Source organism: Centropristis striata, chromosome 15 (genome assembly GCF_030273125.1).
Source record: "Centropristis striata isolate RG_2023a ecotype Rhode Island chromosome 15, C.striata_1.0, whole genome shotgun sequence".
Classification (NCBI taxonomy): domain Eukaryota; kingdom Metazoa; phylum Chordata; class Actinopteri; order Perciformes; family Serranidae; genus Centropristis; species Centropristis striata.
Genome location: NC_081531.1, coordinates 23,088,196 through 23,110,247, shown reverse-complemented (window position 1 = coordinate 23,110,247; position 22,052 = coordinate 23,088,196). Strand labels below are relative to the sequence as shown.

General features: G+C 36.7%; 1 protein-coding gene and 1 long non-coding RNA gene across 2 annotated transcripts in view; one reads left to right on the top strand and one right to left on the bottom strand.

Annotated features, from left to right (window-relative positions):
• sptbn4a (spectrin, beta, non-erythrocytic 4a) overlaps positions 1–22,052 on the top strand; it is a 62,369-nt gene that overhangs the window by 28,859 nt on the left and 11,458 nt on the right. Inside the window, exons 3-10 of the mRNA XM_059352258.1 lie at positions 5,240–5,473; positions 6,765–6,854; positions 6,928–7,206; positions 7,666–7,796; positions 14,975–15,179; positions 17,596–17,841; positions 17,970–18,104; positions 20,090–20,331. Of these exons, the coding sequence (XP_059208241.1) occupies positions 5,240–5,473; positions 6,765–6,854; positions 6,928–7,206; positions 7,666–7,796; positions 14,975–15,179; positions 17,596–17,841; positions 17,970–18,104; positions 20,090–20,331 (1,562 nt within the window). The remainder of the gene's footprint in view (positions 1–5,239; positions 5,474–6,764; positions 6,855–6,927; positions 7,207–7,665; positions 7,797–14,974; positions 15,180–17,595; positions 17,842–17,969; positions 18,105–20,089; positions 20,332–22,052) is intronic.
• Positions 9,405–10,428, bottom strand: LOC131987103 (uncharacterized). Its single transcript, XR_009395735.1, has 2 exons — positions 9,911–10,428; positions 9,405–9,812 (listed from the first exon to the last, which is right to left on the bottom strand). It is a non-coding gene; the product is annotated as an uncharacterized LOC131987103 (long non-coding RNA).

Here is a 22,052-nt window from a genome sequence, read left to right as displayed (position 1 = left end):
TACCTTAAAAAGTGACAGTCATGGAAAAAATTATTAGACCACACTGCAAATAATTTGCACTCTGCTCGGGCCACTTCATTGCTGCTTGCAGCTTTAATTTATCTTGTTTTAAGAGTTTATTGATAATTTTAAGTGTTCAACATGCTTATTACTAGATTTAATAATCTTAGTTTAAGAAATATTGTCAAGTGAAATTATCTGTCCATGCAGCAAGATCATTTCCCTCAGATTTAGTGTTTTTATCTTGTTTTTAGACACACCTTTTTTGCAGTGCACCCTTTTCTTCAATTTCTTGTTCATTTTGACATTTACAGAGTTTAATTTAAGAGCTGATATCTAGACATTTCCCATGGTTTTCTTGATAATAACAAAATCATTATCAAGAAAACCATGGAAAATGTCTAGATATCAGCTCTTAAATTAAACTCTGTAAATGTCAAAATGAACAAGAAATTGAAGAAAACAAGGGTGGTCTAATATTTTCCATGACACTTTCATCATTTTCATTTTATGGTTGCAGTTTTGTAATGCAGTAGACTATAAGAACTGTAAAATAGCATAGTCCACAAGAACAGAGAAATTTGTTCTCGAGGTGGCAAGAATCTACAAAGTTCTTTCTGGCCAGGACATTTCATACTTCACGAGAAACTCTACTGCAGAAGTTGTCATAGGGCCCTCCCACTGCAGAACACGTCTCATTCAAATTCAGATTTCTGACCGATCAAACAATAGTTCTTGGACACCACACAAGAACAAAGTTCTGCCCAGATGATGTGTCAAGAACAGAGAATATCTGTTCTCCCTCCCAGGGCTGCATGAACCAAATCTGTTCTTGAACCAAATCTGTTGTTATAGCCCTGGGAGAGAGAACAGATTTCTCTGTTTCTCTGTTACAAACATACTCAGGTACAAGTACAAGGACCTCAAAACTGAACCCGAGTACAGCAGTTGAGTAAATGATAGATTGCTACATCACCATCTTTAGAGAAGTAGTCAAGTCAAGGCAAATTCATTTTTATAGCACATTAAACCCATAAGAACCCATGGTGACACCCATGTAACAAACTTTAAATCTTCTAGAACCTCCCATATTCAGCTTTATGCTTCACATTAACTCTTTAAGTCCCTAAGGTGTACTGTGGTGGTCATGTGACTGTGACAGGAAGGGACTTCTCCAAAATGTAGCTGTGACTGGAAACAGAAATGTGAAAAAGTAGCTAATTTCAAAAAGCGTGTTTTTTGTTACGAGGCTAAGTTTAAACCCATTTAACAATTCTAATCCGTTAATAGGGTGTCTGTCCTGTATTGCATTTAACTTGTTCTGATCATATTTCCTGAACAAATTAAAGTCACAATTTTGATATATGTTATGGAGATGCAAAGAAAAAGGCAAAGGATTATTTGTTTTTATTTATTATTTATTTGTTATTATTTTGTTACAAGAGAGGCAAAGAAAAAGGCAAATTTGTGTCTCTGTAAGCAGAAAATGTGTCTAGTTTATTTATTTTAAAATAAGAAATATCATTAACATAAATACCATAAATGCCCATTGTAACGTATATGTCACATCTCAGACCTTTGACATTTAGGGGTAGAATTTTTTTTTAAAACATCATAAATGTGTTCTATGTGGTCCACTTGGTCTGTGGTATATCCCCCATCATTTTCCATCAAGGATAAAAAGGTCTGGGTTCTTATGGGTTAAAACAACATGAGCTGACCAAAGAGAGACAGAGAGCTCAGAAGAGGTGGAGATGTAATGTTTGTTCCACAGACTGGGGCCCTCAGCTGAGAAGGTGCGGCCCCCACTAAGTGTCCACTGAGTTGTATGTTACTGACTTTTTCAGTCTGAATCTATAGGTGACAGCATAAAAAAGGACATTTTATTAATCCAGTGCCCTGCTTAGAAATAGTTATGATAACGCAATTTCTAAATCAAGTTTCTTTTTCTGCATTATATGTTCTGTAAAAAAAAATGCTCATATCAGTGCATATTGGACAACATATAAAATAAGATTAAGATTTCCTTTATTAGTCCCACAAGGGAGAAATTTAAGAATTACAGCTTCACAGTGCATAGCAAAAACAAAACCATAAATAAACAGTAGTATAAACTAGAAATACGAGAGGTATTAGCAAATTAAGAAGTAAAAATATAACTTATTAACTATTTACTACAGCTGGATATGGACCATAGAATATTGCACATATAAATTAAATTATAGAAATATTGTACAGTGTTAACCCTCGAGGCCTCTTTAAAATGACCTTACACTTTACACCTTAAGGTTCTGAAACGGTCCCTCTCATTCAAGTGTCCTAAAAATGTGATACATACTTTTTTTTTTAAAAATCTTTAAGCAGCTTCAGACCTAACATAGATATACATTTTTCCCCATTTTTTGTTTTAATGCCATTTTTGTCATAAGAACCCCCCTTTTCAAGGGCAAAAACACAAAATATGCAATATTTTCAAAAATAAGCTGCAAAGTGGAATATTTGGGGTGAAGTTATTACAGCCTTAACTAGGTCAATAATTGATAACCCCTTTATATCAATCCCAACACACCAAGAACATTTTTATGGTGTTAACCTTTTCATTGCCATGCATTTTGCAAGGTAAGAGAAGCAGGCCTCCATTGAAACTGTATGTGATTTAGCTCTGCTGCCGCTGGTGGTTGGAGGGGGGTCATCAGACCTAAAACCTATTTTCCATGTATTTTGAAGGGAGTGGCTTAGATTTATTAGCTATTCATGGGAAAAGCATTTTATTATGTCAGGATTACAGTGTATCAAAAATGTGTGTTTATAATGGGAGTCAATGGGACCAAAACGGGCCTTAAGGGTCAAAGTGTGAGTGTTATGTGTATCTCCTATTCTATACACCTTGCAAAAGAGGAATTTTGGATTTTTAAAAATTATAATAAAAAACAGACCCTGGCCAAGTTTCATACAATTAGCCTTTAAATTGACAGATATATTGAGGATCAAAAATAAAAAAATAGCTGAATGTACACGTTTGGTCCCTAAGGTGCCTCGAGGGTTAAAATATGACTGACAATATCAGCCTTACGATCCAATCATACTTGCTCTTACCAATAAACTGAACTTTATTTACCATTGGTTTTAGCCAAAGCAAACAGAAACAAGCAACCTCTGGCTCTTTGTCTCCATTGTAACATGTAAGATGATTTACCTCCACAGCACCTTTGCCTGTGAGAAATGTTTGTATAACTAAAACCTCTCTAATCTGCCTTGATGTAGCTAATGCTTCTGACAGACTGCATACTCCAGCTCACTGTTGTTTATGTAATTTCCCCGCTGTGACATGTGTCCACAGAGGCCACTGTTGTGGCGTGTTCTTAACCCTCTGGAGTCTCCAAAAGCTCCAAATCCAGACTTCTTGATGACATCCAGACTAGAAAACAAAGCAGCGTGGAGCCCTACTGTAAATTTACCTCTAAAGTTCTGGCTGTAAACTCCAGCAGGCCAATTTCAGTTTGATGATGATATACCAAGTAAAACTGGAGACAAGCTCAAACATATTTTGTATAAAATGATGAATTGATGTTATATTTGCCACCAACAATACAAACACATTTCAAATTCTTTATTGAGCATGATATTGTTTTGAAAGTAAAACAAAGATTCAAAATCACATTTTATGTTGGACTAAAGGACTAAAAAATAGGGGTGCAACGATTGCAATTTTCTGGCCAATCATCGATCACTGATTTTTAAAAAGCCTGAACTGGCAATTCCGATTTTGTCCGGTACCGATTTTTTTTTATCTCACAGCATACACTTTCAATGTTTGAATCTTATTTTATTGAAAAACAATAACACAGCAGCATTTTTCTTTAATAAATACAGGAAATCACAATGTCTGAGGTAGTTAATAAAATATTGAACTTAAAATAGAAAGCAACAATTTACAGGACAAACTAACAAAAGAAATGCAACCATAAATAAAGTGGTTTTTGGTTCCGTTATAATATAACATACAGACAACTAGGGATGGGCATCGATTTTTGAAAATATTCGAATAGTCATTAAATCATATAAATTGAATAGTTCATCATATCTGGAAGGAAAAAAAAGTTGTATTACTGATGCCTTCCGCACAGGGGCAGCGTAGCATTTGATGATACAGTGTGGTGGGCTCGATGCCAAGCTGTAAAAGAAGAAACAAACAGGGGAGAGGCTTTTCACGGCGGGACAAGTTAGTTAGCCCCTAAAGGGATTTAGAGACTCTGGAGGTGACGTATGGTTTTCACCGTCGCTAACTGTGCACAAGCAGCATGGCTAATTATGCACAGAGTCTCTGCTGATCATGAACATAGTGATCGTGAATTAACCGGGATGAAAAGTTGCTGAATTTAGCACTGCTTCGCCAGTGGGGGGTTATTATTGAGGTAGATAAGATCGCTAGATAAGATCGGTTTGACGTAAAGGAATTGGCCGATCGCTGATCCCGCAAAATTAAGAAAATCGGCGCTGATCAATTGGTGCACCCCTACTAAAAAATACACAAAATGACCAAAAAAGACACAAATGACCAAAAAAAGACACAAAATGAGAAGACAAAATGACTAAAAAAGACACAAAAAAGCATAAAATGACTAAAAACGACACAAAAAAGACACAAAATAAAAAAAGACCAAATAAAACACAGCAGAAGACACAGAATGACTAAAAAAGACAAACATGACTAAAAAATACACAAAATTGACCAAAAAATACACAAAATTGTTATGCTAAACACACAAGACACAAATAAAATGGAGTCCCACTAGAATAAAAACCAGAGTTGGATGACAGGATCACACACAATCACAAGATCACATTTATGTTGCTTTTTCTTTGTTTCTTTTTGGTTCAAAATGTTGATCCAGTCGTAGAATAAAGAATAAAAAATCAATTATTATCAGGTCATATAGGTGAGGTTGTGCTGAAAAAAAAACAACAACAACATAGCATTTAAACATTTTTAAGTGGTGTTTACAGGCAGGATGAAAAGGATTCAACAATGGACTAAATAGCCCAAGACTCTGTAGAGTTAAACACAAGCTCCAGTGGCAGTAAAAAATGCAGCATATGCTTTTTTTCTCCTTAAAGTGAGGCAGTCCATTACATAACCCTGAAATGTTCTGACGGGAAAACAGCTGATGTGCTGTGTTTGTCCATCCCTCGTACGGCTGTAACATGACCTCCCCCCCCCCCCCCCTCCCCGGTGCAGGCCATGGAGTCCCAGATAGGGGACTTTTACAAGGATGTGGGAGAGCTGGGGAGCTTGCAGGGGGTCTCCTTACCCCAGCGAGGGCTGATGGCAGGTGACAGGGAGAGTGGTGAGCAGTCAGGTGTGGTGGAGACCCGCATCGTGCGCCTCATCGAGCCCCTGAAGGAGAGACGCCGCATCCTGCTGGCTTCCAAAGAGATGCATCAAGTGGCCCAGGACCTGGAGGATGAGATAGTGAGTTAAACATCCCTCACTTACATACAGGAGCATCTCAATAAATTACAATATGATGTAAAGTCCATTTCCAGTAGTTATAGTCAAATAGACAAAAGGAATAGTAGAAAACTTTAATTTTTACTGTCACAAACTATAGAAAACACACAGTTTTATTGCAAAAATATTCAATTTTAATTTAAAATTAATGGAGAAATACCATAATGTCATAAGGACATAATTACTCTAAACATAATAATTATTATTCAGTCTAAATGACAGTTTTTGCTGATATTTACATTTAAATTTACAGTATTAAACCCACTCACTGTATGTTTTATGGGGAAGTTCTGGCAACCACAGCTTGGGGAGGAAACATTTTCTGGTGCAATCTTTTAAATTTGTATTCCTCAAATATCTACTATAATATCATGTACAAGCAAGATTCCAGGAAACGTAGGATGATGTCTAAAACTGAATGTGATCATTTGCCATATACAGGTGCATCTCAATACATTAGAATATCATGGAAGATATTTGAGGAATACAAATTTAAAAGATTGCACCAGAAAATGTTTCCTCCCGAAGCTGTGGTTGCCAGAACTTCACTGTAAAACATACAGTGAGTGGGTTTACTACTGTAAATTTAAATGTAAATATCAGCAAAAATAATTTAGACTGAATACTAATTATTATTTTTAGGGTTATTATGTCCTTGTGACATTATGGTATTTCTCCATTACTTTTAAATTAAAATTGAATATTCTTGTAATAAAACTGTGTGGGTTTTTTTTTTTTTTTTTTACAGTTTGTGACAATAAAAATGAAAGTTTTGTGCTATTCCTTGATTTTACGGTAATTAAAAGTGTCTAATACGGTGATATACAATTTTTAATTTTACGCCCTATTTCTGAAGCAATTTGACTGTTTTTTACAGTAATTTCTACAAACATGTTTTACAGTGTGGTCTCCACGTTCAATACTGCACTGCAGTTAGCTATTTGTTTCTTACCAAGATTAAAAAAACTTAAGATTTAGAAGTGTTAGATAATTGATCTTGTTTTCAGAGTTAATTATTTTATTTTATTTTCTTATTTTAAGCGTTCAACATGCTTATTTCTAGATTTAATAATCTTTATTTAAGAAATCTTGTCAAGTGAAATTATCTGTCCATGCAGCAAGCAATCATTTCCCTCAGATTTAATGTTTTTATCTTGTTTTTAGACACCCTTATTGCTTCCTTTTGTGTGTACACAGAGGTTTCTGTTCACATTGTGAAGAATGCATTGACCTGACTGTGGTTACTTTGTAGCTGTGGATTCAGGAGAGGCTTCCTTTGGCCTCCTGCAAGGATTACGGAAATAACCTCCAGGCTGTCCAGCAGTATGTAAAAAAGAACCAGGTAAGCGTCAGAGATCAGCAGGCTTTGGTCCCCTTTCGCCAGCCTGGAAACTAACCTGTGGTTGGTCCTTCAGACTCTCCAGAGGGAGCTGACAGGGCGGCGGGCCCGTGTGGAGGAGGTCCTGGACCGTGCGGGGATCATCGCCTCGCTGAGGACTCCTGAGGTGGAATTTGTGCGTGAAGGGGCGGGGCATGTGCGCCAGCTGTGGGAGGTTTTGCAGCTGGAGACGGAGAGGAGGTGTGTGATGCTGGATGCCACTCTGCAGGCTCAGCAGTACTACAGCGAGGCGGCCAAGGTGGAGTCCTGGCTGTCAGGTCAGAAGCTGCAGCTGGTCAATGAAGAGAAAGGCACGGTGAGGACAGCCCTGTCGCTCACACAGGGATTTGTTGGCATGCATGTGAAAGTCAAATCAAAAAACATAACAGCAAATAAAAAAAACAAGAACAAAACAGAAAAACATAACAGCAAATCAAAAATCACAACAGCAAATCAAGAAAAACAACAACAAAACAGAAAACACAACAGCAAATAAAAAACACAACAACAAATCAAAAAACACAACAGCAAACGAAAAAACACGACAACAAATAAAAAACACAACAACAAATAAAAAAACACAACAACAAATCAAAAAACACAACAGCAAATCAAAAAACATGACAACAAATCAGAAAACACAACGACAGAAAACACAACGACAAATCAAAAAACGTTTTGTTGTTGTGTTTTTTGATTTGCCGTTGTGATTTGCACTTCAGGGCCACCGTAGAAAGTCGAAGCTGCATTGTGACATCATTGTGATTTCTTCCAGGACGAGGTGAGCACCCTGCAGCTGCTGAAGACACACCTGGCTCTGGAGCAAACAGTGGAGACGTATGCAGAGACAGTGGGCATGCTGTCCCAGCAATGCCAGCGTCTCCTGGAGCTTGGACACCCAGAAAGGTACAACATGACTCCCTGTCTCACACACATATAATAACCAAAATCATTATTAAGAAAACCATGTAGAATGTCTAGATATCAGCTCTTTACAGTTTTTTTCAATCGCTAACAAGCGCTTACCCATACTTCAGATACTTTTTCTAAACTCTTAACACAGACTCACACCTACATAACACAATTGACCAAATGGATAATTTTCTTCTCAAAAACACATTTTGTTAAATATATACTAACTCTTCATTTCAAAATAGAACACATCTTTCTCTGCACACACTAACTTTACCAAAACACTGGAAATCTGACTCAAAATGAAATTATTCTGTCAATGAATAACACTTGTTTTCACTTCACAAGGTACATGCAGTCAATCAAAGTACACCAGGGGCCTGTTGCACAAAACTAGGATAAGGGATTAAGCCGGGATATGTTGGTTATCCTGGCTCAACTTATCCATGATCCGGTTGCACAAAAGCAGGATAGGGGGCAGTAGGATATGTTATGGTATAAGTTACCATGGAGATTTAGTCTGTGGAGCAAACCTGCCCCAGACCAGGCTATGTTCCAGGATCTATTTAATCTCATCCCTTATCTCAGTCAGCAGTCACCACAAACGGACACCAATAGTTATTCCACTGCCCTTTACACATTGTTATCACATAGAACTAGACCCACTGTCATTATTTAAACATTTGTGATCATCCATTTCAATCATTTTGGATAATTAATTATTTTAGAAGATGTTGCAATCATTAGATAATTTACAGTTTCCCATAGACCATAAGGCTACATATAAAATGACAGATTACTAATTTAACTCGTTTTAGAGGAGGAGAGTTGTTAAAATGAGGGCCGTGGAGCTTTTTGTGGAATTGTACTTTAGAATAGGTTTCACCAACAAGGAGATACTTAATCTTTTGGCACATCAGCCAGCATCAGATTGTCAGAAGTATCAGGACTACAGGGTGTCCCGGTGGCTCACACTGGTAGAGTGCTTACTATTAAGGCCAAGTCCTTGCTGCGGTGGAGCGGGGTCCGAATCCGGCCTGTGCTCCCTTTGCCGCACATCCTCCCCTCTGTCACCCCCTTTCTATCTGTCAGTTTTAAAAAAGCATGAAAAATACCAATAAAATTATCTTAAAAAAAGAAGTATCAGGACTTTAAAAAGATGCAAGACAATACATCTTTTCCGCAGAAAGAATCAGTCTCATAAATGTATGACTTTTGTTGTCTTCCTCAGTGTGGCCCTAAAACTCGGTCGTATAAAATACACATCCCATATAAATAGATATATACACAAAGTGTAACATTATGTTCCTTTATTGAATAAGGATAAATCAAAACAGGTAAACCATCGGCTCCTTTCAAAACTGAAGTCACAGTGACTCTTCAAGATAGAAAGCACAGAATCAAAGTATATTATTCAACACAAGGATAAATACACATTCAAAGGTCTGAATATAATACACCCTGCATGTCTGCACACTGAAATAAATGCAGGACAAATCCATACACATGGAATGAACAGAGGAATGATGCAGTAGCCTCCCTGCAAGCTTGTATACACACAGTATACAGCACAATCATCATAAGAGGCCAAATCAATTAAAAAATAAATAAAAACACACAAAATCCTCTGCCACTGCAGGACATATTTAACTTAAATTTAAAGCATGCATATTAACTAAAATAATTTAACACATATTGGTCCCTCACCATCCGACCACTGTCGTCATCAGGGAAGATTGCAGGATTGTCCAAGTCCATGGCTGGGGGCCCTCTGGGGGCCCTCTGCTTCCTCAGGCAGGCCACATTGTGGAGGACAGTGAAGACACTGAAAGCGTGCCTTCAGGAGGCCAAAGGTCATTTCAACTCTGGGCCTGGGCCTGGTCCTGGTCCTGGTCCTGGCATGAGCATGGCTGTAGGCCTGCTGTGCTTCCTGGGGGTCTGTGAATGGTGTCAGGAGAAAAGTCTGGCAGGCAGACCCCCTGTCTCCCAGCAACACACCAGAGAATTCACCTGTCAACACAAAATCTCATCATTACAACCTCAAACAGAGTGACATTCTTGACACAGCCATGATGTAACAAGTGGTTATTAATGGTTGTGTGGCTCACCTAGTGATAGGCGCTGACAGGTTTCAGAGGTCCCAAAGACTCTGGAGTCATGGACTGAGTCATGAGTAGTTGAAAAAATTCAACTAATTCATAATCAAAGTACAACTGCGTTTTTGGAGATGTGAATTAACTATTTGGATTGTAATTGTGAAGTTTCAGCGGAGCGGTGAGTGTGTAGTTGTGCACTACTTACACATTCAATACTTTGCCACGCGTTTTCTCTTTGCTTTATCACTGTGGCGGTGTTGCCTTTCTTTTTAATAATGTCTTTCACCTCCTCGTATGCCTCCATCCGGATTTCTCCCTCCGACGGGGTAAAGTAAGCCGCTCTACTCGCCATGGTGAATCAGTGAATCTGTGATCGGTGGCGAGGTCTATCTGAGGGAGCCGCTAGCGCGCACTTATCCAGGATAGGTTTCACCTGGCTTGATGAATCCGTGTCTGCTCACCCTGGATTGGTCTTTGTGCAACCAACTGAGCCTGGACGCTCTTGTTTTGGATTCTTTGAGCCCAGCTCAGTCACTTATCCTGGATGTCTTAATCCTACTTTTGTGCAACGGGCCCCAGGTTTCAAAATACTGGCTGTTGTTGACATTACAAAAAGTGCATAGACATTTATGTTTCAGTTTTACAGGTATTTGCATGCAAAACATGCAATCCACCGTTTTTACACTAAATTTCTTGGTTGGGAACTGTATGTCCACATGTAATGTTCACATTCAAAAGCATTCCAGTAGAAAGCAAATCAGTTTGTTTTTTCCTTTACTGTTTACAGTTTTTCTCAATTGCTAAAACAATACAGTTTTTCACAACCGCTATGACCCATTTGTCAGAACCTTAAAAACTTTTTCAAAACTGTTAACGCACATCACACTTGATACACACACTTTTCAAACAGTTAATTTCATGCTCAAAGTCACCCAGTGTAACTAAACACAGACACACACTTCCAAAATACAATAATACACTAACACAGTTCACCAAATCTACCAAAACACTGACACACATTGTCTCCAACAGAAACATTTAGTCAGTCACAACACAGGGTCATAAAAAACACTGACAACTGATGGAAGAACACAGCTCAATCACTTTGCATGTGTCAAATCGACTTTTTTCCTTTTTCTTTTCCAATCAACAGATTATTGTATTGATCATACATGTAAATTAACCCTCTGGAGTCTCCAAAAGCTCCAAATCATGACTTCTTCATCATCCAGACTAGAAAACAAAGCAGCGTGGACCCTTCTGTAAATTTACCTCTAAAGTTCTGGCTGTAAACTCCATGAGGCCAGTTTCAGTTTGATGATGATATACCAAGTAAAACTGGAGACAAGCTCAAATATGTTTCGTATAAAATGACAAAACTGGATGGAACCGTATATGTTAGATACAGTATATGTTAGATTTGACACCATTGTTCACATTTGCTACATTTACTGTAAAATTATTTATTGAGCATGATAGTGTTTTGAAAGTAAAAAAAGATTCAATATCACATTTTATGTTGGACTGAAGGACTAAAAAAGACACAAAATGACTTACAAAGACATGAAAAGACACGAAAATGATTCAAAAATGGACAAAATAGCCCAAGACTCCATAGAGACAATGTTTGTGATGATGTTCTTCATTTTTCATTTGTTGGCCATGAATTTTGTCCCTTTTTTGTACAACACTCAGTACAGAAAGTGACCCAGCCATGTCAGAGCAGCTTTGCAGAATGTTTACATATGAAAGAAGAACATACAGTTTTTCACAACCGCTATGACCCGTTTGTCAGAAACTTAAAAACTTTTTCAAAACTGTTAACGCACATCACACCTGATACACACAATCCCCCAAACAGTTACAGTTTTTCACAACCGCTATGACCCGTTGTTCAATACTTTTACCGCTTTTTCAAAACTCTTCACACAGTTACCACAACATCAGCCTGTGTGGGCGATACAATTAACACAATTCTTTTTCTTTTGACACAAAATACACACATTTTACACATTTAAAATTAGTTTTAACTCCTTTTACACACAAGCTCAATCAAGACCAAAACAGTAGATGTTAACTGGTGAATTTTCAATTGCTTTCACACAGTTTGTCAAAACAGAAAACCTCATGTTCAAAACTAATGGATTGAAGATTACATTGATCACAGCTTCTGCTCCTTTTTCTTTTTGTCTATTTGGCAATACAGTAATGAATGACAGCTGATTTTTTTTTTACCTCTTTACTCTACTGTAAGTCATTTTAATTTGCAATACAGTAAAGTGTTTACTGCAAATCCTGTCATTCACTATCTTCTTCTTTCATACGTAAACATTCTCCAAGCTGCTCTGACATGGCTCGTTCACTTTCTGTACTGAGTGTTGTACAAAAAAGGACCAAAATTCATGGCCAACAAATGAAAAATGAAGAACATCATCACAAACATTGTCTCTATGGAGGCTATTTTGTCCATTTTTGAATCATTTTCATGTCTTTTCATGTCTTTGTAAGTCATTTTGTGTCTTTTTTAGTCATTCAGTCCAACATAAAATGTGATTTTGAATCTTTTTTTACTTTCAAAACACTATCATGCTCAATAAAGAATTTTACAGTAAATGTTGCAAATGTGAACAAAGGTCGCAAATACAACATATATATATCAGCTATTTTTGTTGTTATGATTATATTTGTCCAAACAAATGTACCTTTAGTTGTACCAGGCATTACAATGAACAAGAAATTGAAGAAAAAGGCTGGTCTCATAATTTTTTCCATGACTGTATTTTGCTGTTTGCATGTTACATGTACATTGTCTGCCTATTGTTCATTTATAATTTTTTTAAAAGTGTGGGATCTTGACCAAAATGCATTTCTAACAACATAAGATTAAGATTAAGATTAAGATTAAGATTATATTAGATTAAGATTAAGAGATTAAGATTACAGTTTTTCACAACCGCTATGACCCGTTGTTCAATACTTTTACCGCTTTTTCAAAACACTTCACACAGTTACCACAACATCAGCCTGTGTGGGCTATACAATTAACACAATTCTTCTTCTTTTGACACAAAATACACACATTTTACACATTTAAAATTAGTTTTAACTCCTTTTACACACAAGCTCAATCAAGACCAAAACAGTAGATGTTAACTGGTGAATTTTCAGTCGCTTTCACACAGTTTGTCAAAACAGAAAACCTCATGTTCAAAACTAATGGATTGAAGATTACATTGATCACAGCTTCTGCTCCTTTTTCTTTTTGTCTATTTGGCAAGACAGTAATGAATGACAGCTGATTTTTTTTACCTCTTTACTCTACTGTAAGTCATTTTAATTTGCAATACAGTAAAGTGTTTACTGCAAATCCTGTCATTCACTATCTTCTTCTTTCATACGTAAACATTCTGCAAAGCTGCTCTGACACGGCTCGTTCACTTTCTGTACTGAGTGTTGTACAAAAAAGGACCAAAATTCATGGCCAACAAATGAAAAATGAAGAACATCATCACAAATATTGTCTCTATGGAGGCTATTTTGTCCATTTTTTAATCATTTTCATGTCTTTTCATGTCTTCGTAAGTCATTTTGTGTCTTTTTTAGTCATTCAGTCCAACATAAAATGTGATTTTGAATCTTTTTTTACTTTTAAAACACTATCATGCTCAATAAAGAATTTGACAGTAAATGTTGCAAATGTGAACAAAGGTCGCAAATACAACATATACGTAAGAGGGTTCCATCCAGTTCTATCATTTTATACTAAATCTATTTGAGCTTGTCTCCAGATTTACTTGGTATATCATCATCAAACTGAAACTGGCCTCATGGAGTTTACAGCCAGAACTTTAGAGGTAAATTTACAGAAGGGTCCACGCTGCTTTGTTTTCTAGTCTGGATGATGAAGAAGTCATGCTTTGGAGCTTTTGGAGACTCCAGAGGGTTAATTTACATGTATGATCAATACAATAATCTGTTGATTGGAAAAGAAAAAGGAAAAAAAGTAGCTAAGAAACATGCAAAGTGATTCGGTTTGTGTTATTCCATCAGTTGTCAGTGTTTTTTATGACACGGTGCTGTGACTGACTAAATGTTTCTGTTGGAAGACAACGTGTGTCAGTGTTTTGGTAGATTTGGTGAACTGTGTTAGTGTATTATTGTATTTTGGAAGTGTGTGTCTGTGTTTAGTTACACTGGGTGATTTTGACCATGAAATTAACTGTTTGGGGGATTGTGTGTATCAGGTGTGATGTGCGTTAACAGTTTTGAAAAAGTTTTTAAGGTTCTGACAAACGGGTCATAGCGGTTGTGAAAAACTGTAATCCTCTGAAGTCCAGGAGATTTTGGTTCAAATTTTTTAACTTCCTATGCATTCATTTCTGTCTCTGTTTAGCATCTTTTTCTCGTCAGATTTTTCATTTTATTTTAATTAACAAAGTATAAAGCTGCCGGAACTGAAAATATAAACAAAAGATACATGTGTCTATGGTACCTTTTTTCACCATTTATACACACAAAAACAGCAGAGAAAATAATAAATAATATAATTACAAAACAGTCTATTTGCATGTAAATTAAAAATAGTAATAGTTTTCATTGTAGAAAGAAAATTCACATTTTAATAATGGTCTAGAAACATAAATGGCACACTGTGAAAGCTCCTATGATTGAACTTTCAACTGGCTTCCTCAGCTTGTCTACATATTATATATAAATAAACATGTGTATTTTCAATAAATAGATGGACCAGAGGATTAAGATTAAGATTAAGATTAAGATTAATATTAATATTAATTACTTTATTAATCCCGCAATGGGGAAATTCAACCTCTGCATTTAACCCATCCTTTTTTACATCCAAGTGAACACATCATGCAAGGAGCCGTGGGCAGCACATTACTGCACAACATCACATAACATCTACTTAACACAATAAATATGATCAAATAAATAATAAATAAAAAATCTCAATTTTTTTTGGAAATGGGGAAGTCTCAAAGGCACCTTATGGTGATATTGACTCTCCCATCTGTGCTCATCCGCATTTCATAACATTTTCCCTCAATTTCTCCACAGTGAGCAGCTCACCAAGCAGCAGTCCCACATAGACCGGCTCTACGTGTCTCTGAAGGACATGGTGGAGCACAGGAAGACCAAGCTGGAGCAGCAGTACTGGCTCTACCAGCTCAACAAGGATGTGGAGGAGCTGGAGAAGTGGATCACTGAGTGCGAGACGGTGGCCAGTTCCACCGAGCTGGGCCACGACCTGGAGGATGTCACGGTCAGTTCACCAGCACGACACATTTTACAGCTACACTGTAAAAGATGTCTGTAGATTTTAGGGTAAAAAACTGCTAAACCATGACAGTAAAAGACCGTAAAATGATAAATGGGTTAATTCAGTTTCAGTAACAATGAAACACTGTAAATGTATATATCAGCCAAAACAGTGTTTTTTACAGTTTTGTTTTTTTGAAAAATCCATTACTCAACTGTAAAATCCACTGTAATATGTATTTAATGTAATATATATACAAGCCATCACTGTAATTTTTGCATTTCTTTTGTAAAAAATACTTTTTCTCACTGTTAAATGTACTCAACACCATATCTCTAACAAAAATATACTGTAATATTTAATGGTAAAATCTTTAATTTATGCAGCATTTATAAAGTATTTTCTTGTCAATTATATGGCAGAACAGCGTTTCTTTTGATGGAAAAACCTTTTATTTATACACTAAATATGGAATAAAATGACAATTTTAATATGAAATCCACAGTGCTAATATCTTTTTACCGTAATATTAAAAAAAGTTCTACCGTATTTATTATGGTAAAGTTCTGGCATCCACAGCTGCCAGGTTTTTACCGTAAAAACAATTTTTTTTTTTTTTTTTTTTTTACAGTGTATCACACTGTCGATTAGTAAGAAAACTAGTAAGTTATTTTTGAGAGAACATTACCAGAAAATACAATTATTTAATATTTGGAACAAAGCAGCAGAGCGGTCATCATCATGTCAGGGCATTTCTGTTGTTTGCTGCAAGCATGTAGCAATTATTACAATTTCTAAAAACACCATAAAACCTTAATATATTTAATTCAGTTTTAGTCCTATGACCTTAAGCCTTAAATTAATTGTAAGATAATGATTTGATTTGAATGTACAGTCATGGAAAAAATTATTAGAACACCCTTTTTCTTAAATGTCTTGTTCATTTTAATACCTGGTACAATTAAAGGTACATTTGTTTGAACAAATATAATGATAACAACAAAAATAGCTGATAAGAGTTTAATTTAAGAGCTGATATCTAGACATTTTTTTCTCTATTCTGTATATATCTATGTGTCTGTATCTTGAGCTGCTGTGACGACTAAATTTCCGCACTATGGGATAAATAAAGTCATATCTTATTTTATCTAATCTTATTTTATCTAATCTTATCTTATCTTATCTTATCTAATTAAAAAGAGAAAAAAACAGCAAATACACTTAATACTCTAAATAAATACTCTAAATAAAATCTATAAATTGAGAGAGGCTAAATGCTCATGTTGATATTATAAAACTACATAATAACGGCTACTTCATCTACAAACTGTATTCATCATTTTGCTTGAAACCTGACTCAATCGGTTCATTAATCGTCAAAACAACAAAACTCACTGTCTCAAAAAAATTATGGTTAACATGATTTTATTGATAATGATTTTGGTTATTATCAAGAAAACCATGTAAAATGTCTAGATATCAGCTCTTAAATTACACTTTTATCAGATTTTTTTGTTGTTAAATGTACCTTTAGTTGTACCAGGCATTAAAATGAAAAATAAACTGATAAAAACAAGGGTGGTGTAATCATTTTTCCCTGACTGTATGTATTGCATTACTGCATCACTAGCCTGGCTAACACCAGACTAATCTCAAATGAGATTTAGTCTGGAAACCAGCCATTCATTTCTCCGTAGAGGAGGTGTGGTTTATTGGGCGCTTAGAATGTCTATCAAAAGCGTCTGTAGGTAGCTCTTAGCCAATCAGATCAGTTATACCAGATGACGTAGTAGAGCAACAGAAATGGATGTTTGTTGTGTGTGTGTCTGTGAGAGAGTGTTGCTTGCTGCTTTGCTTCTCCAGTTCTCGCTTTCTGCAAGATTGTTTATTTTTACGCTTTATTCCCCCTCATGTCATTCAGCCACACATCCACTGATTTTATGGGCAATAAACAAGCTGCTGCGGGTCTCTCGGCGGCTCCGCTGTCCCTCGGCTCGTAGCCAGATTACCGGCGTTACGGTAGTGCCGGTGATTAGCGCCGCTAGCGGCTAATAGCCCCGCTACCTTAACGCCGGTGATCTCGCTACGAGCCGGGGGACAGGGGAGCCGGGGAGAGACCTTTCGCCTTTCAACTTTCGCTCTAAACTATTTAAAACACCATCTACAGCTAAAGAGAGTTTCGCGTCTGCAGCAGCCATGTTGGATCCGTAAGAAAACTACAAGCTTCCATCTGCCGGGTAGTATGCGTCATCGTCTTGCCGTCCCTCCCCGCTCTGTGATTGGATCCCTAAAACAGGGCTAAGAAACCTCCCTGGTTTCCAGACCCTTTGGCAGTTCGAAATGAAATCGAACGCGCAAGGCAGTCTGGGTATACCCAGGCTACTGCATCACTGTAATCTTGTGTGCTTTCTGTGTTCAGGTGCTTCAGGAGAGATTCACCAAGTTTGCCTCAGAAACCAACAGTGTGGGCCAGCAACGCATGGAGCAGGTGAACAAAATGGTGAACGAGATGATTGACTGCGGCCACTCGGACGCGGCCACCATCGCCGAGTGGAAGGACGGACTGAACGAGTCGTGGGCCGACCTCCTGGAGCTGATGGAGACCCGCAGGCAGATGCTGGCCGCGTCCCACCAGCTGCACAAGTTCTTCACAGACTGCAAAGAGGTAACAGTCACAACAAATCTGAGCCTGTGATTCAGGTGTTCCTCTCTTCAAAGGTAGACAGTCTGGCCCGTGACATGCAGCTTCTATTTTTAAAGTGCTCGTGATAACGACGCTGTCCTGTGTTGTAGGTCTTGGCTCAGATCGCAGGGAAGATGAAGCAGCTGCCAGAGGTGAGGGCGTGCCAAGCCAACATCACCAATCCAGCCACCCTGCAGAGACTCATGCACTCCTTCGAGCATGCCCTTCAACTGCTAGTTGCACAGGCGAGTGACACACTGCAAAAAGCCACCTCACAAAAACAAGGAAAAAGTTAAAAAATTAGGTGTTTCGTTTCTTTTTTTTAATTTTTATTGGTGAAATGACGTAACAAACAAGGTGACATGAGAGACAAATACAGACATACAGACATACAGCGCAGACAACAAAGAAAAACATAAATTATAAACGATTTGCACAGAGGCATCACAGGTGTATGTGTGCGTGTGTTTGTGTGTGTGTGCGTGTGTGTATGTGGATAAGGGGCAGATGCTATGACATATATATAAATATATATAACATGGCTCACTTATATGTATAACACAATGAAAATAAATAGGCAAACAAAGCAAGAAGCGCTAACGAGAGAAAACAAATAAACAAGAATAAGTAAAATAACTAATTAAATAAATTGTGTTGATGAAACAGCTTTGTAACTTTTGATATTCTAGCTTTCAGTTCAGTTTCAGTATAGGTCATAACATCTCAGTCACAAGCTGTAATATCTGATTTGGATAATTAAGGACCAAAACGCTTAAAATAAGTGAAACAGTCGGACATAAAAGATGCTGACTAAGAAGAATTATCTAATCAGACAAAAATAAGCATATATCCTCTTGATCTAAGATATTTAATCTTACTTAGATTTCAGTTTTTGCAGTGTATGATAAACCCTGCAGTGACACTTTCACATATATAATTTCACCACTTATTTTTAAGAAAAAACTATTGTTCTTTTAAAAGCAGGGGTTGGCAACCTGAGGCTCTGGAGCCACATGAAGCTCTTCAGGCCATCTGCAGTAGCTTCATGTGGCTGTGACAAAAAAAACCTATACGAAATGAAACGTTACTTTCTTTACATTTTCATTTTCATTTACCATTGGTGAAGGCCTAAAGCAATATTTTATTGTAAAAATGTGAAGCTTTTACATGGTATTTACATTTGTCAGACAAATGTCAGAATTTGAGTTGCAAACCTTATTTTGAGCCTTACAATGCCTAAGTCTAAATTAGCCTACCAATATTACTAATAGGTCACAATGAGTATTTATTAATATGATTTTTTCAGAATGCAGCCAGGATCCAAGTGCAAATGGGAGGCTGGACACCAAAGAAATATCTTTTGGAGATTTGGAATTGAAAGCTGCAAAAGCTTCTAAACCATGACAGTAAAAGACGTAAAATGATAAATGGGTTAATTCAGTTTCAGTAACAATGAAACACCGTAAGTGTATATATCAGCCAAAACAGGTTTTTTTTTTTATTTTAATTTTTTATATATATATATATTTTTTAATACATTGCTCCACTGTAAAATTCTCTGGCACCTTGTTTGTAGCAAAAATATACTGTAATATATATACAAGCCATCATTTTTGCATTTATATTTTGTAAAAAAAATTATTTTTCTGTTAAATGTACTAAACACCATAACTCTAACAAAAATATACTGTAAAATTTAATGGTAAAATCTTTTTCATGCAGCATTTATAAAGTATTTTCCTGTCAATTATAGGTCAAAACAGCGTTTCTTTTGATGAAATAACATTTTATTTTTTACGGTAAAATATGGAATAAAAATGGCAATCTTAAACGGGAAATCAACAGCGCTAATATAATTTTACCGTAATATTAGAAAAAGTTGCATCGTATTTATTATGGTAAAGCTCTGGCAACCACAGCTGCCGTTTTTTCCCCGTAAAAACAGGGTTTTGTTTACAGTGTAGCCTAGAGAGGGAAGCTCAAAACTAGACGTGAAGTTTAAAGTTCAGCAAAATTTTGAGGTTATGGCGCCAGGCCGTAGACTTTCATAAGCTATGATGCTCATTTTAGCTCACTTAAAATGTAAAGAGATAATTGGTTAATTTTGCCTAATTTTCACAGTACAGGGAGCCTGAAGAACCCCAAGTGGCTCCAGAGCCTCAGGTTGCCTACCCCTTTTCTACACTGACTATATTCTGCCGCTCACTCTCTTCATCCTGTCTTGGTGCAGGTGAGGCAGCTGCAGGAGAACGCTGCCCAGCTGAGGACCATCTATGCTGGCGAGAAGGCCGAGGCCATCATGGTGAAAGAGCACGAGGTGATGGAGGCCTGGAAGGAGCTGCTGGGCTCCTGTGAGGCCAGTCGTGTCCAGGTCACTTCAGTCACAGACAAGGTGCAGTTCTTCTCAGTGGTGCGTGAAAACCTGATGTGGATGGAAGGCATCATGGGCCAGATAGGATGGGATGAGCCCAGGTAAGACATCTGCTGTACACCTCCTGTGTTGAGATGTGAATACACTGCAAAAACTAACTGGCCAAAATGATTAAGAAATAAATAACTAGAATTAAGTAAATACAAGCTTGAACAAGTAAAATTATCTGCCAGTGCAGGTAAATGTTTCTTTCTAAGAATTCTTTAAATAAGTAAAAAATATCTAGGCACTGGAAAAACCAATGATGGCTTCAAATGAGTCCAAATATACTTATTTTGAGCAATTGTGGATTGAAAAGCCCGACTGTAGCCAGCAATTACTTAAAACTAGCAAGTTTTGGTGGGTAGAAAATGCTTTTAAAATAGCATCCAAACGGCATGTAACTAAAAGTCTCAATTGGAACCAATATTTTAGGTAAAAACTCAGCATATTACATCAAATAACAGTTGAATAGCTTGAGAAACATGTCAATCCTAAAGACTCGTCTTTAAACAAGACTCAAATCCCTTTGAAGAGGGTTTGTTCACTTTTTAATTTATTTTTTTATTTTTTTACTAAATGACATTTTTAAGCTTGTTTTAACTATACAAGACAAAAAAGGACACATTTTTAAAATAAGCACGTAAAGCGATGGTCAGTTGGTCAATTATACTCAAAACAATATGATTACAATACTATTGCTAGGTATAAGAACAAGAAACTTGGTAAGCCTATTTTTTGTGCAGTGTAAACCCCTTTTGTATACAGTATGTGGTTCAGGTTTAGTCGCTGCATTCTGTGGTTCAATGTTCAGTTAACTGAAAGTCTCTGTGGTCTTGTGCAGACAGAATGTCATTACTATGTAGTGTGGAATAAGGCTGCTGTGCCACCTTGGCCTAATTTCACATGACATCTGTTATTCAATTTCTTTATAAGATGTAACTGAGGGCTATACATCTCATCTTACTCTGTAATCACTGCCAGTATTTGTCATTTCTTCCAACTGTGCAATAAGCAGCACATCCACTTGGCTGGAGTTCTTTAGCAGCTGTCGTCATATCAACATATGCATGAACATACACACTGTGGGACTAAAGATGGCAGAACATATGTACTTGTCCTGCGTACAGTAGGGCTGTAACCAATGCTTTTTTTCCATTTAGAGCTGAAATGTTTAGTTGATTAATTGATAAATTGACCAACAGAAAAAGCTATTATTTTAAGAATTGGTCTCTCTGGTTCCAGTTTCTCAACTGGAGATGTTTTGCTTTACTTTATCTCATGTAATTGTTATTTGGATATGTTTGGAGTTTCAACCAAGGTTATAATACTTTTGGATTTTTCATTAGTTTTAGTTTTAATTTCGTTGTGATTTTTTGTTTTCAAATTCAGTTAGTTTTAATTAGTTTTTAGAGTGAGTTTGCTAGTTTTAATTAGTTATTTTTTGGAAAATATTTTAGTTTTAGTGTTTTAGTTTTTTGTAATGGGGCATTTGTTGGGTGCCAGATTCAATAAGGTCACAATATGAAGAAATGTTTCCTTTATTTACTTTGTCTGATCCATTTCAGCCCCAATAAGTTTATTAAGTCATAAAACCAGATAGATGAAATAGATTTCATATCAACCAAAAAGGTTTACGTATGAAACAAGTTGACAAAGATGAAAACGAAGGACATTTTCACTATTATTTTAGTTAGTTTTGTAACCTCACAATAGAGTTTCAGCTAGTTAGTTTTTTTAAAAACTCTTGTTTTTATTTTTATTTCAGTTAACAAGAATGTTT